We start from the raw sequence: 15,411 nt of genomic DNA on the forward strand, positions 1-15,411 counted from the left end.
ATGATGCTGAAACTGATCAGAAAGAGGAAAAGGAATTGGCTGAGTCACTGGTTGAAAAGAAACTGCCTATTGAAGGATGCACTGGAAGAAATGGTGAATGGAAGAAAAGTTCAGGACAAAAAAAGATATCAGATGATAGACGACATTAAGATATATGGCTCATATGAGGAGATAAAGAGGAAGACAGAAAATAGGAAAGATTGGAGAATGCTAGGTTTGCAGTGAAAGACCTATCCTTGGGCAGAACACTATGAATGAATGAATTATATGCAGTAATATAACTGTAATAAAAGGTACAATTGAGAAATTTCACAGTAGGTAAAACATGTTAAGTCACATTTAATTTGGTTAGTGTGATAATATAAAAGCAGTATGTTGTAAAAGTAAAAACTAGCTCAATTAAAATATTTAGGACGTAGCAGGATAAAAGCGCACATCAAGACCCATGAAGCTAGAAATATGTATTGTAAAAGGACAGCATCAGTGAAGGTGATTTTTGTGGACTACTGCCCAACCAAAATTACCTCATGTCCACCATTCAACCCTCCTCCCCTTTCCACAAATATTAAAAGTGCAGATAAAAATGTGTTTTATGAACACTTCAAACTCAATTTACTCAACAAATTGCTGTTATATTTAATTCACACTTTCTGTTTAGTTATTGTATTACTTCTTTAACAACTTATCGTTTTTCATTAACTATAGTTTAGTTCACAAGTAAAAGCAAGTTATTTAAAAGGTGAATGACCAGCTAAGGGATGCTTTCCAGAAAAAACCTTGCCATGTGCTACAGTTTATAATAGGATGGTTCACATTTCTTTCATCAAAATCTGTTGTTCCATTTTGTATTTGTCTCGTGAGTTTTTTTTCCATACAGTAAACTGAAAGTTTTCACGTAATGTAAGAATGAGTACACAATGAATGACTAGTATAGGAAAATCCCTCGTAAGTGGCACCCAAATAACCGGCATTTTTGGCTAGGCAAAAAAAAAAAATTTGAATCTTCCACGTTGCCACAATCTGGGGCCATCAGTTTTGCCACATTAGGAAGTTCGCTCGAACTTTCATTTTCAGTGAATATTTGAACCTAAAATTAGTGTATTATTTGTGTTGTGTGATGTGTTTTAATAAAGAAAATCCAAACAGTTTTTATATTTATTTAATTATGTTCTGGACGTCAGTATTGCCACATTAATAAGTTAGCACAAACTTTTGTATTAGGTGAATATTCGCTTTCGTTTTCAGTGAATATTCGAACCTAAATTAGTGTATTATATATGTTATGTGATGTGTTTTAATAAAAAAAATCCACACAGTCATGTTTATTTAGTTATGTTCGGGCCGTCAGTGTTGCCACATTAAGAAGTTTACACAAACTTTCATTTTCAGTGAATATTGAAACCTAAAATTAGTGTATTATTTTTGTTGTGCGATGTGTTTTAATAAAGAAAATCCACACAGTTCATTTAGTTATGTTCGGACCGTCAGTGTTGCCACATTAGGAAGATTGCACGAACTTTAATTTTCAGTGAATATTCGAAACTGAAATTAGTGTATTATTTGTGTTGTGCGATATGTGTTAATAAGGAAAATTCACACAGTTTTTCTCCAATGCTGATATACAAGCCGATAAAATTTCAAGGATTAATATCTCTTTTTTTATGAAGAAAGTAAAGTAGATACAAAAACATGAACTGAACATTTTTAAGACAACAGATAAAATAAAGAAATACAGAAACAAAGGATAAAACGCATTGATCCCCATAGTCATAAATCAATAAAGACATGTTGCAAGAAGTAATGGAGACCCAAGAAAAGACGGTTTGAATTATTTTATCTCTCAACTCTCTTCATGAGATCAGAATGGCCTAAAATATCGGCCTAAAAAGTCTGCCACCATCAACACCACAACCATAACCAGTATTATTATTATTATTATTATTATTATTATTATTATTATTACTACTACTTACAAATAGCTTTTAGAGAACCCGAAGGTACACTGACGCCCTCACATAAGCCCGCCATCAGTCCCTATTCTAAGCTAGATTAATCCAGTCCCTACCATCATATCCCACCACTCTCAAATCCATTTTAATATTATTCTCCCATCTACGACTTGGCCCCCCAAAAAGGTCTTTTTCCTTAGATCTCCCAATTAACACTCTATATGCATTTCTAGATTCACCCATATGTGTTACATGCCCTGTCCATCTCAAACGTCTGGATTTAATGTTCCTAATTATGTTAGGTGAAGAATAGAATGCGTGCGGTTCTGCAATGTGTAACTTTCTCCATTCTCCTGTAACTTCAATCCTCTTAGCCTCAAATATTTTACTAAGCACCTTATTCTCGAACATACTTAATCTCTGTTCCACTCTCAGAGTGAGCATTCAAGTTTCACAATCATAATATAACTGTTCTATAAATTCTAATTTTCAGTTTTATTTAAGCAGACTAGATGACCAAAGCTTCTCAACCAAACAATAGCAGGCATTTCCCATATTTATTCTGTGTTTAATTTCCTCTCAAGTTTCATTTATATTTGTTACTGTTGCTCCAAGATATTTGAATTTTTCCACCTCTTCAAAGGATAAATTTCCAATTTTTATATAAATATTGTTGATGATGGTAGTGATAGCTATAAAAGGCTATACAACTTGAGAAAATAATTGAAGCAAGCATAAAAAAACGCAACAAAATTTGTTCACTAAAAATAATGAGTCTGCTTCTCATTCCATCTTACTCGACTCACTGGCAATACAAAACAAAATCTGATGACAATAACAAATGGGTATTGTCATGTTTTTAACATAGTCGGATAATTAATTACCTTGGGGGAAGAAAGGTCATTCACAGGTCAAACTTTAATCAGGGAGTCAATGGTAGGAACAATTTTTTTCACTGTCATGACCTGGTAACTGTTTTCAGTGTCACCTGTTGGGCATACCAAACCTTAAACACGTCTGTAAATATTTGGCATTATACCAAAGAATACCCAGCCAAGAGACTATGTGAACCAGTAGGTAATAATACGAAGGAAAAATTGGCACAGTAAAGTGATGGACATCTGTGAGTCACACAAGCTGAACTAGCAGAGTTATTGAACTTCTTTTCTATCTGGCTCAAGCCCTAGGACATAATTTACTATTTGCAGGATGCTGTCTACTTCAAAGTTGAAGTTCCAACTACACCTGGCAGACTATGCAACCTCCAGAAATAATAATTAAACATACTTTAATCGTATGAGTTCGAATAAAATTAACTTTTTGTGGCAGCAACAATTCTTTCCATCAACTTAACAGTACATGTTTTAATTCTAAAGAACCACTCTTTTCCTTAGCTGCCATAGCTAATGTAGTAGGGCCATTGGATGCATCTCCTAACAGATGCAATTTAAAAGGCTTCCTTTGTTTTTGCTTGCTGGTTTCAATTCTTACAAGTGAGGTAAACTCATGTTCACACAAAATACTCTATGCATGATATTCCATTCTTCAATTCCAACACTTTTATTCCGGCATTATGATTTTTCATAACTGAGTAAACTGAACTCTATAATTTAACACTGTTCTCTTTAATATTCACTTTTATAACACAAACAGACTGAAAATAATCTAAATCTAAAATTCTGATTCAAATCAAAGATAGAAATTAAGGTTAAGATTAGGACAAATTTTCTTCGGAATTGAGATATCAAATTATTCTTAAACTGCTTTTAATAATAAAAAAAAAAAAAACAACAGATTAGCCTCAATTCTCAAACTGCAAGATACAAGTATTTATACCTTTTACAACTGGTGACAGGATTTTTTCTCGTTGCCAAACTTTCAGAACGGCCCCGAGGTTCACTCAACCTCCTATAAAAATGAGTACCGGGTCTTTCCCGGGGGTAAAAGGCGGTCAGAGTGTGGTGCCGACCACACCACTTCATTCTAGTGCCGAGGTCATGGAAAGCATGGGGCTCTACCTCCATGCCCCCCAAGTGCCTTCATGGCATGTTACGGGGATACCTTTTATACCTTTTACAACAGTCCTAAATGAATTATATTAATCCATATGCAGTAAAAATTCTTTTAATTAAAAAGAGCTGGGGACAAAAATTTGGGCTCAAATTACATGATTTCAAATTTTAAATTTTCAGAATTAATCCACTAAAAAGATTAGAAAAATCCTCAGTTATTAAACAGTAAAAATTAGTCAGACAAAACTCCCAACTTCATTAATTTTGATTTACCCATGTTACATTGAATCAAGGTTGAACATATTATCGCGGGCTTACAAGGAAAACCTGCTAACTCCTTAAAACTCACTTCTAAGGTATATGAGAAATGAGTGTCTTAGAAAATTTTTTTTATTATACCATTCTATTTATGTATGCTTTATAAATTATAAATTAATAATAATAATAATAATAATAATAATAATAATAATAATAATCATCATCATCATCATCCCTCTCATGGATTAAGCATCCTTAGGCCTGTTCTGGTCTCATGAATTATAACTGTTGTATCCATCTCTTCTTCGGTCTGCCAACATTTTTTATGTCTTTTGCTCTATAACTCAACACTAATTTTGGGATGCAGGTCCTCCATTTGTTCGACATATTGTTTTCAATTATTTCTATATTGGTGTATTTTTTCTGTTAAGTTAAAGATACTGACTTCCCTTCTCTTCTTTTCTAGCAGAGTACATCCAGTGATACTTCTTAAAAACCTCATTTCTGCAGCTTCGATCTTTCTTTCCTAATTTTTGTTTATCATCCAAAATTCTGTGTCACACAATAATATGGGAACCACCATTACTTTGTAAAACTTTAACTTAGTTTCTTTCTGAATATTCTTAAGGTATCTTTTTATTTTTTCATTCTTAGATATACTCTTTTAATACTTGTCTAATCACTGAATAAGTAATAACTAGTCAGCCAGGTAATTTACCATAATATTAACACAGTGATCTTTTATTGTATCACATATACACTACTGTCTGTAAAAAGTGCAACACCATGAAGGAACATAGATAGGCAAGTGAAAATTATACTAAATGTAACGCAGGATATGACAAGCAAGTGATTAAAATTTCAAAATTATTTTGCATCCCTGAACCCAGCAATGCTCTCTAACTGACGTGCTAGGAGCATAAATAGAGAGCTGTTTTGGATCCAGATGAGCAGTGTATTAGAGTCAACAGGCAGTAAACCTTTCTCTAAGAGTCACTATTCCTCGCCGTACTAAAAGAGCGCAGTATAAACAAACAACAGAGTTTGAACGAGGACGAATGATTGGCCTGCATGAAGGTGGATCTTCATATCGTGATATTGCTGCTCGTGCGGGACATTATGCTACTACAGTGATGCGAGTGTGGAATCAGTGGACCGAAGAGAATCGGACACATTGAAAATCTGGCAGTGGATCATGATCAGTGATGACACCATGGGATGACAAACATCTCGTCCGCATGGTAGTAATGGATCGTTCAGATTCATCACAAGTGTTAGCACAATCGTGGAACACTGTAACAGATGTAGCATTGCCTTCTTCCACTGTTTGACATCTGCTTCACAGAGGGCTGGTAGGACGCACTCCTTTGCGGAGGATTCCCTTGACCCTAGATCGACATCTCAGACTACAATGAGCTCGTGAACACATAGAGTGGCACACAGATTGGCAACACATGGTGCTTTTGGATGAATCCTGTTTCAACATGGACTACAATTAGACGATATCGTGATCAGCGGTATCATCCAGACTGCATTGTCCAGTGTTATACTGGCCAAATGCCAGGCGTGATGGTGTGGAGTGCCATTGGGTATCATTCACGATCTCAGCTGCTATATATTGAGAGTAGACTCAACAGCAACCGGTACATCGAGGACATTATAGAGGCAGAAGTCATACCCTACCTTCACTGCACTCCTGACGCTATATTTCAGCAAGACAATGCCTGACCACATGTTGACAGGAATATTCAAGCTCTCTTCAACGCACAGTATATTCAGCTTCTTCAGTGTCCTCCCCATTTGCCAGACATGTCGCCTATTGAACATGTATGAGATATGGTTGATCGACAAGTAGTCTGTCAACAACCTCCAGCAGCCAGCTGCAAAGAACTGTGGGCATGTATACAAGTAGCCTAGCAGCCCATTCGCCAGAAAGAGTTCCAAGGCCTCTTTGATTCAATACCACGACGTATAACAGCTCTCATTACAGCTCGGGGAGGTTTCACAAAATACTGATGTATTCAAGTGTATTGGTCTGAAATGTTAATCATTTGTGTACATCAATATTAGTAATGTAAAATAAATTTGATTCAGTTCTCACGATTCCTTCATGGTGTCGCAATTTTCACAGACCGTAGTATATAATTTAATTTATCGATTTTGTTTGTAATATCTTCATTTTTGAAGTATGATATATTGAAGTCCAGATAGTTAAAACAGTTAACTTTTTCTATAGTCTTTCCTTCTAAAATTATCTTTTCTCTTAATGTTTGCAATTCTTTGAATGCTAAGGCTTTAGTTTTCTTGACAGAAATGTTGAGATTGTAATCTTTACTTGTGTTGTTTAATTTAAATAAGGCATTTTGTAAATTATCTTCCGAGCTACAAATCAGAACGTGGTCGTCTGCAAATAAAATTGTACCTAAAAACATATTACATATTCCTAACTTTAAAATGAGTTTCTAAATTTATCTGCCATTTTCTTACGACATTGTCCATATAAAAGTTAAAAATAGTTGGTGAACAGGAGAAGAGTTCAGGGTAGAAGAAGATATCAGATGATAAATGACATTAATATATATGGATCATATGAGGGAACAAAGAGAAAGGCAGAAAATAGGAAAGATTGGAGAAAGTTGGGTTTTCAGTGAAAGACCTGCCCTTGGACAGAACACTAAATGAAATGAAAATGTATCACGTCATATCATAACAATTTTGAACATTATTATTATTATTATTATTATTATTATTATTATTATTATTATTACAGTATTAACATGGAATAAATTAATTAAACTTTATACAAACCTTTGAGCAGACTTCCACGTGAAATTTAAAAAATGTTTTGTTTAAGTACAACAGAGAACAATCTACCCTTGCATCGCTCCAACTCACAACTGGATGCAGACCATCCGGGTGTTTATCAATCATCAAATTCCGCTATGTACTTATTGTTGTTAATCTTTCCAAATCTCTTCCTACGTTGCAGATTTCTGAACTGCAGACATCTGGTTAGTGTTTATAGTATAGAAACACCAACTTCAGTGACTTTGAAAAATATAATTTTTCCCAGCTAGATTGAACTTTTGACCTACTATACACTGTTTCATTAATCATTATAAACACCAAAACAGTGCACCGTAGACCATAACCTATGAAGTATAACCATATACTGTATCTACAATGTACAAATAAATGAAACTAATCATTCGTTATAAAAAGACTATTCATTGATTACATCCTATTATATAAATGTAATGAAAACTTGATGAAACTGTCAATGCAATATAGCAATAACATATTCACAAAAAAATTATAAATTTACCTGTTCACCATTTGGTAAGTCGGCAATGAACACTTCAGACCATATAAGAATACCAGTGGTGTCTCTTTCAGAGCCCCCTCGCCATGAAAATCCTTCAAGTGGTTCATCTTCATTGCCTACCCATTCCGAAATTCCCTGTTAAAACAAACACCAACTATATAGGTCTTCACATTCACTATAATCAACATTACAAAACCTGTAATTCCTAACTGCTATACTTCTACTAATCTAAAAATGTATTTACAGCTCTGTGTTTGTAAGAGTTTCATTTTTCAAAACAAAAATCAATGCTTCAATAAACTTGTAATTAAAGTACTCTTTGTCCTTTGTGGCAGCTCACAAATGGTGAGAAGATTTCTAAAATAAAAAATAATAAAATATTAATACAATAAAGCAGAAGGAAAAATAAATTCAGTCTGTTAATAAAAGATTATTATTATTACTATTATGTAGTAATAAAAACATATGTATGCTTAAATACTGTCAAATCATAATTTTCTCTCATTATTCCAAACTGGTTGCTCAATATAAATTTTTTTGACCTATGCCATCAGAATTAATCAATATTTCCATTATAATTAATAATTTTTGTTACATAATCATAAGAAAAAGAAAAAAAAATTATTTATTAACAATAAATGAAGTTGCTCCATTTTGAAGCTACAATACATGCACAGCATACTAATCAATTAATTCAAATTTAATAATTTTCATTAAACATCTGGATTAATTACAATATTCACTATTTTTCTTCCTACCAGTGTGACCTCTCTTAAATTTCTAACCTATTATAAAGAGATATGGCATGTTCTTAAGTTCAATAAAGTTTAATTAAATTTTTAGATAAATACCATGTACACTTGGTCAAAATGAAACTGGTCGGCCTCTTGAGTAGTTAAAATTTTCTAAGTCCCTTCAGGTGAGCGTACAGTTCACTACCATAAACCTCTGTGCGGAGCTTTCGTTAACTCCATAATACAAGGCACTGATTTGGCTTACCTCCATAGCATGCTTGGTGTGGAGCAGTGGTTAAGCTACTTAACTTTTATACAGACGTTATCGAATCTCCGTAGTGAATTTTTTGTTTTGTCCTTTCTTTTATTTTTTACAACTCCTTTTAGAAAAACGTATTGTGTGTCTTTCACGTGTTAAATTTTATTTTACCTTGTTAACATAACATTTAACACGTGAAAGACACATATGTTTTTCAAAGTGATATAATGTTAAAAGTTGTGTAATCAAGATGTATAACTCGTTTTAGTGTAATATAGTCAAATAATTTTGCTTATGTTACTTCATGTTACTTACAGATAATTACAAAATTTGTGGTTATAATTCCAGGAAATCAGGATATATTTTTTCATCAGAATTATAGTTTTTCTTCTTATTTACAATTACTACGTTTAGATCCTGATGATCACTGATTTAGGTTAGTATAATAATCATATTCCCTGTAGCACAACTTGCAAATTAATTATTGTCAATTATTTAACCTCAACATATTTACTGAATGTTCCTTAGGCAATAGAGTGTACAGCAGCAGGGATTATTAAAACAATTAACACAGCATTTTAATATTGTCGTCTTTAGTATTACTTTCATCTAGCATCAAAACTTTCTATTAACAAGAAAGAAATAATAAAGTGAAAAGTATTCTAAGGATAAACAAATTACGAAAACCTGTTATATTTTCACCGATGCATTTAAAGGCAAAAAAAAATTTAGTAGCTCCACTAAGATCTGAACTTGCAACCTCATGAACACTTAGCTAATGCTCTACCACTACACTAAGAGTACTACTGCAATAAGAACGGCATTGTAACGAGCAATAGACATACTCCACTTGCGAACCTGTTATATATGTGTTTGTGTTACAACATTCACTGTTTAAACACTCTCAACCATCTGTCTGTTTTAAATCTCGTCATGAATTATTTTCTCGGAAGATTTTAGTGATTAACAGTTGTGTTTCCCATTATAACTACTACAAGAATATACGCAAACTTTTGAACAAAGCCTGGCTGTCCTGATCGCTCATGGAAATACCTGATTCGAACTTGGTCTCTCAGACGCCGGCCAGTTTCATTTTGACCAAGTGTACATAAAAGTAATATTCAATAATGTATTTTTGTTGCTTAATTAGAAGCCATTTGGCTAATGATTTGCGAGTAAGAGTGTAATTTTCTCTCATATTCTAAGAGTTAAATGAGGCTCACATTTCTTCACAAAAACATTTCATTCTAGAGAAAGAAAAAGAAAGCTATTTCTTTCTCTATAAGATACTTCAAATTTTCAGCTCCTTCTTTCTGTCTGTTAATTTTGTAAATAAATTAACCAATTCAAATTACATTTGAGATTCCAATATTTATAGCACATTTCGAAATTTGCAATAACAACTTATTGGCATTCCCGTGCAGTTATTTCTTATGAACTATTGGAAAGACTTTTTCACATTAGTATCTACAAATCAATTCTTCCAAAAACTATGCACATTAAATACAACAATATTAGCAAAAAATAATTTGTCTTTTTTAAATCAACATCTCATAATTGCTACTTATTCAAAAACAAATCAGATAATTTTCTTTGTGATTTTTTCACATTATGCGTTTCTTTTTTTACAAATATAACATGGTAGTATATCTAACGAAAATCCACAATATTATTTGCCTATGGAAAGATTTGTTTTCTTGCTTACTTTGTGTTATGTTCTTATAGTTATATGAATTGGAAGATACGACCATTTTCAGCAAAGTAGATTGTAATCAATACTTCACAATAACACCAGTCAAATACACCAATTTCTCCTAACCGTATATAACACAACGTGTATTTGAGGAGAACACTATGAATGAATGAATGAATGAATGAATTGTATCACTTGTGCTGGGCTATTATTGGCCTATGGCTGTTGACCAGCATATTAATATTATAATAAATAAATAAAATAATAAATACATATATAAATAAATACTATTATTATTATAATCATCATCATCATCATCATCATCACATTTCAAACACGAATTTAGGACACTGTTGACCTGTTTCGGTTCCAGCTAGACAGGGTCCAAAAGACATTTTAATGGGCATCCAGATCGTCATTGTCTCCAAGGGTAATTATTATTATTATTATAAATATTATAATTGAGGGATTTGCCGGAAAAAGGGCGTATACGTCAATATGGCGAATTGAGATACATGCAATCTAAGATTTTAAAACGCACCTGAATAAAATGTTATACACGCATGCAGCCCTGTCCTGCAGGTATGTACAGTATAATCAAAACAAAATATCGCTACTATAATTATTCACTACATTTTAAACCGTTTTCCCGAAGAAGGGCGTATAGGTCTTTCCGCCTTTCTTCCGGCAAAGCCCTCAATTATTATAATTACAATTATACTTTCATTATTATCATCATCATCATCATCATTATTATTATTATTATTATTACTATTATTATTATTATTATTATTATTATTATTATTATTATTATTATTATTATTATTATTATTATTTTGGAGATTGATCGAGGGCAAAAGAGGATTTGAAATTGGACTCCTCAAGACAAGTAGAAGAGAGGAAGACCCAAGAAGCAATGGAGTGAGGAGGTATCTACTAAGTTAAGGAAGAAAGAAGCTTTCGAGAGAGTGATTAGAAGGAATAAGAGACTTGAAACAAAGGAAACAGGAAATGATGTCAGTTGTAGAAAACATGTAGCAGTAGCAATAGTACTAGAAAATAATATAATGATTTAATGTCACAATACTTTTTTCCAGTTTTGTTGCTTTTTGATTGCTTTGACAACGGCCATTTCAAAATGTAACAAATCAGTTATCCTTATCTAGGCTACTGTCTCCTTTTCCTCTCTTCCCTTCCCCAGAAAATTTATTCTTCTGTCTCCGCAGATGCGAATTGGTCTCATTTGCTGCCATTATGAATACAATACAGAATTTGTCAACACCCTGATTTATACCTCAAAACCGTCTGAGATGTGAGTTGTGTAATGTAATTTCAGAAGCTTGTTGGAAAATTAGGGGAGAACAGTTCCGGATAAATATATTCTCATAAATCAACATCCTTAGAATACAATGTAAATATTGTGATCATTTTAGAGACAGTTCACGAAACTAATGAAAATTCGGACATATATTGCAAAAACATTTGCACTGAACAGTGTGCTAATATTCACTACGGGGTAGTCTAAAAGTCCCCGCCCTTCACGTAAACCACTTTATGTGGAATGATCATTTGACAAAAAGGGTGTTACATTAGGCGTAGGCCTAAGTGAAAAATTTAAGCGTAAGATCCAGCGCCGAGATACCTTCAACTGTTGATTACTCAGGAATGAATTTGTAATAGTAATACAACCTATATTAATCACAAAATAAAGACCTTTAATAATTTCTATTTTATTTTATTCTAATTAAGATAATTTTCCACTTATTTTTACATTAAACAAATATCCGTAATTTTTTACTCTGTGTAATATTTAGGCCTGTGACATTGGAGCATGTTTACAGTGAAAAGAAGCCAATTCACTACAGGATATACACAGAGTACGCAAGTGTATGTGTGTACGGAGAGACACAACTGCCGCGGTACAGTTCATTCAAGTGTAATACAAACTGTCGTGAAGTGTAGTGTGCTTGCAGTATGGCTCAGAAGGAAAGAAACGCGTCTCGAAACTAGAATATTTAGTTTCACAGTATGGTGCAGTTTGCATTCTAAATAACAATCTGTATTGTAAACTTTGCAATGTCAGCATTACATCTGCTAAAAACAAGGAATATAATGTTCAAAGGCACGTAAGTACAATGAAACATAAACGGCTGGAACAAGGAAATGTGCAGAACGTTTTTCCAGCGTAAAGAAGGTAATAGAGATGTTCGATAAGAATGATGCAGCTTTTATAGATATGGTTCAATTACTTCTTAGTGACCCAAATATTGAACAACAGTGTCATTTTATTGTATCAAATTTTGGACTTATTCCTCATCCGATTCAAAGTTCAGAAAAGAGTGGAGTTAAACTGGTGGAACAAATTTCAGTAATGAATAATATTGTGTCTAAACTAAATAGTATACAAGACGACATAGGCAACAAAATCTGAAACGAAAATGAAATATGTATTACAAAAAATAATGGGTTCAGTTCACTCTGCCAGGTAGCTAATTTTCTATCCGGTGACAGATACACAGTAGATAATTTAGATGTCGAATTGAATTATGTTAAATATTTCACGTATGCACCTGTCGTTCTGCACCTTTTCTGCATTCAAATTCATACTAGATAGTAGTAGATACTCATTCGCCTTCAAACTTTGAGAATGCATCTTGTTGTTCACTGTAATTACAAACTAAACACGCAATAGAAAATATATCTAAGCCCACGTGTGTTGAACAGAATTTTCTAATAGTTGAAATGAGTTAAATAAAGATAGAAAGTAATTCAAAGGGATGTGTGTATTATTCTATTCTGCAGACTGTACTGTACAACACGAAGAGCTGCAGCGTACTCTGTGTACCTATATAGTCTGGAATGAGTTGGCCTTCTTTCACCGTAAACATGCTCCAATATCACAGGCCTAGTAATATTCCAGGTTTCTTGTGGACTGTCCCACTCCATTCTGTATATAATGTGTCTCATGGTTTTCCAAGTCATCTGTCTCACTCCATTATCTGTCTAATCATTAGGCAAGGTGTAATTTGGATGTTGCGGTTAAAAATCTGACAGTTAAACATCAGAAGCCATAATTCGGATTTTTTTTAAAATACGTTTAGACCTATGTCGAAGAGTCATTATGTCAAAAAAGTTAATTTTAATAAAAGATGTATTTACGTCAAATTCTTCGGAACCAAGGTTCTACTGTCAAATTTTTTGTCAGCCTTTTAACAATGAAGAAATGAAACAATAAATTATTCAATAATTTCTTATGAATGCTTTATAGAACCTGTCAATCATATTTCAATTTTACATTAATTGTTTTGCACATACACCAAGTATGTGAATGAAATGGTGTTTTAATTTTTAAACAGATCTCATTTTTAACGAAGAAAACAGATTTTACTGTTTAAGAAGAAGTTCGTGGCCTCATCTCCAATGGTAGCTGCCGCAGAATTGATATAATAGCTTTTAAAGAAAATGGTTCTAAATGTTATATCCTCAACCATACTGTTCGATTTGAATATTACTGTAAACATTGAAAAAAAAAAACAATTATGAACCAACATTACCGTATTATAAAAATAAATATAAACTGAGTTAAAGATGTTTTTATTGATCGTGGAATGGAATTATACCACGCCATATTGTGGAAGTGTGGAAACTTACTAAAATTCACAAAAATGTTATCATCATAATTAAGGAGTCCTTCCACATAAAAAATCAATTGTATAACAATTTATAAGTGGAAAATTTTATTTGAATTGCAATTTATTTTTACTTTTGTTGCAACTTATTTCCTAAAATATCATTTTATATTAATTTTAAATTATTAGTCTTTTATTACCATTAATATTGTATATTGCTCTACCTTAGCATGTTGTCAATCTATAAATTCAGGAAGCTGTTTTGTAATAAACTAATATACAGTGTATTGCATCTTTTAAATGACATAATATTTCCTGAATGTACATCTAACCTACTTTGCACAATCTAATCAGTAACTTGAATATTCATTAATTTTTACTAACTGAAACAAACACTAATACTTTTCATCAAGAGTCCACTTACATGATGCAGCAATAATCATACATCAAAAACTTACAATCTATACTAACCTGCGTTACCATATACCGGAGAAAGAAGTCAAGAAGGAAGGATTTTCCCTTCCGGAAGGCACCAGCTACTGAAACAACCACTACATTCTTATCCTTAACATGATCTTGTAAAAGAATTGAAGCCAGAGCTTCCTCATCCAATTCAAATGTGTGGTCGTTTCTACTAACAACTATCTGCACTGGCCGGCCTCCCATCTTGTCCACTCCCTTGTTGTCTCCCCCTGTTGAAACAAGATAATAAATTTCAGAAATTAAAAGAACAAAATTAAGGAAAATATAGTTAGAAAATTACTCAACAACAGAAAGTTTTCTTTCTAGAAATACACAGCTGCACCCAAATACAGATGGCATAAGAACTGGACATATTATAAATTCAATGAAAAATCGTCAGAAACAACAAATTGTTTCACAATCATATTAAGAGCAATTTGAAAGAAGTAACTACATAACAAGTTAAGTGTCTAAATCTAAATTATACAGAACACAATGTACAGAAAAATTGTGATAAATTTTTGGCAGTTCTATAAGCAGCGGTCCTTTGAAAGTTTCCAGTCATTATGTTGGTAAAATATTAAATTTTCTTGCATCGGTAGTTTTCCAGTAATTACTAACAACTTTTAAGTACTCGTGCAACTCATCATTGCTCTAACTAAAAAAGGAGACAGTAAGAGAACTAAAATATTTTTTGCTGAAGGTATGAGTGTTTAGCTGTCCTCTAACAAAATGACAGCCTGGTATTTCATTCCTTCCTACTGTAAAAAAATTTAAAACTGTAATTTATTTTTAAATGCAGTAATCAACTTCGACTTTAAATTTCAATTATTACAAAGATACATGACATAAAATATAGTTTGGATTGTACTTTCTATCATTTTTCTGATCTGAGCTATCGCATTTTTCGCAAATGTCTGGAAGAACCAAAAGATGAAGAATATCATAGTACAAAAATTAAGGTAAATAAAAACAAACTAATACTAATTTCTGTCCACTATCAGGTAGAGATCATCACTATTAAAACAATAAGGGCCATATTCATAGACATTCTTGGCGCCAGCTTCCGGTGGATGATCAGCGAACTAAC

The 15,411-nt window shown here is 32.7% G+C and overlaps 1 protein-coding gene across 6 annotated transcripts in view; it reads right to left on the reverse strand.

The window, feature by feature from the left end:
• Positions 1-15,411, reverse strand: part of atl (atlastin GTPase) — a 174,555-nt gene that overhangs the window by 59,324 nt on the left and 99,820 nt on the right. For 3 of the 6 annotated variants that reach the window (XM_069817415.1, XM_069817417.1, XM_069817416.1), the window contains exons 2-4: positions 14,496-14,551; positions 14,331-14,402; positions 7,545-7,679 (exon numbers count right to left, since the gene is read on the reverse strand). In XM_069817415.1, coding sequence (XP_069673516.1) covers positions 7,545-7,679; positions 14,331-14,402; positions 14,496-14,551 — 263 coding nt within the window. Of the gene's footprint in view, positions 1-7,544; positions 7,680-14,330; positions 14,552-15,411 lie in introns of all 6 variants that reach the window. The other 3 variants (XM_069817412.1, XM_069817414.1, XM_069817413.1) reach the window with 1 other exon arrangement.

This window comes from Periplaneta americana, chromosome 17 (genome assembly GCF_040183065.1).
Source record: "Periplaneta americana isolate PAMFEO1 chromosome 17, P.americana_PAMFEO1_priV1, whole genome shotgun sequence".
NCBI lineage: Eukaryota > Metazoa > Arthropoda > Insecta > Blattodea > Blattidae > Periplaneta > Periplaneta americana.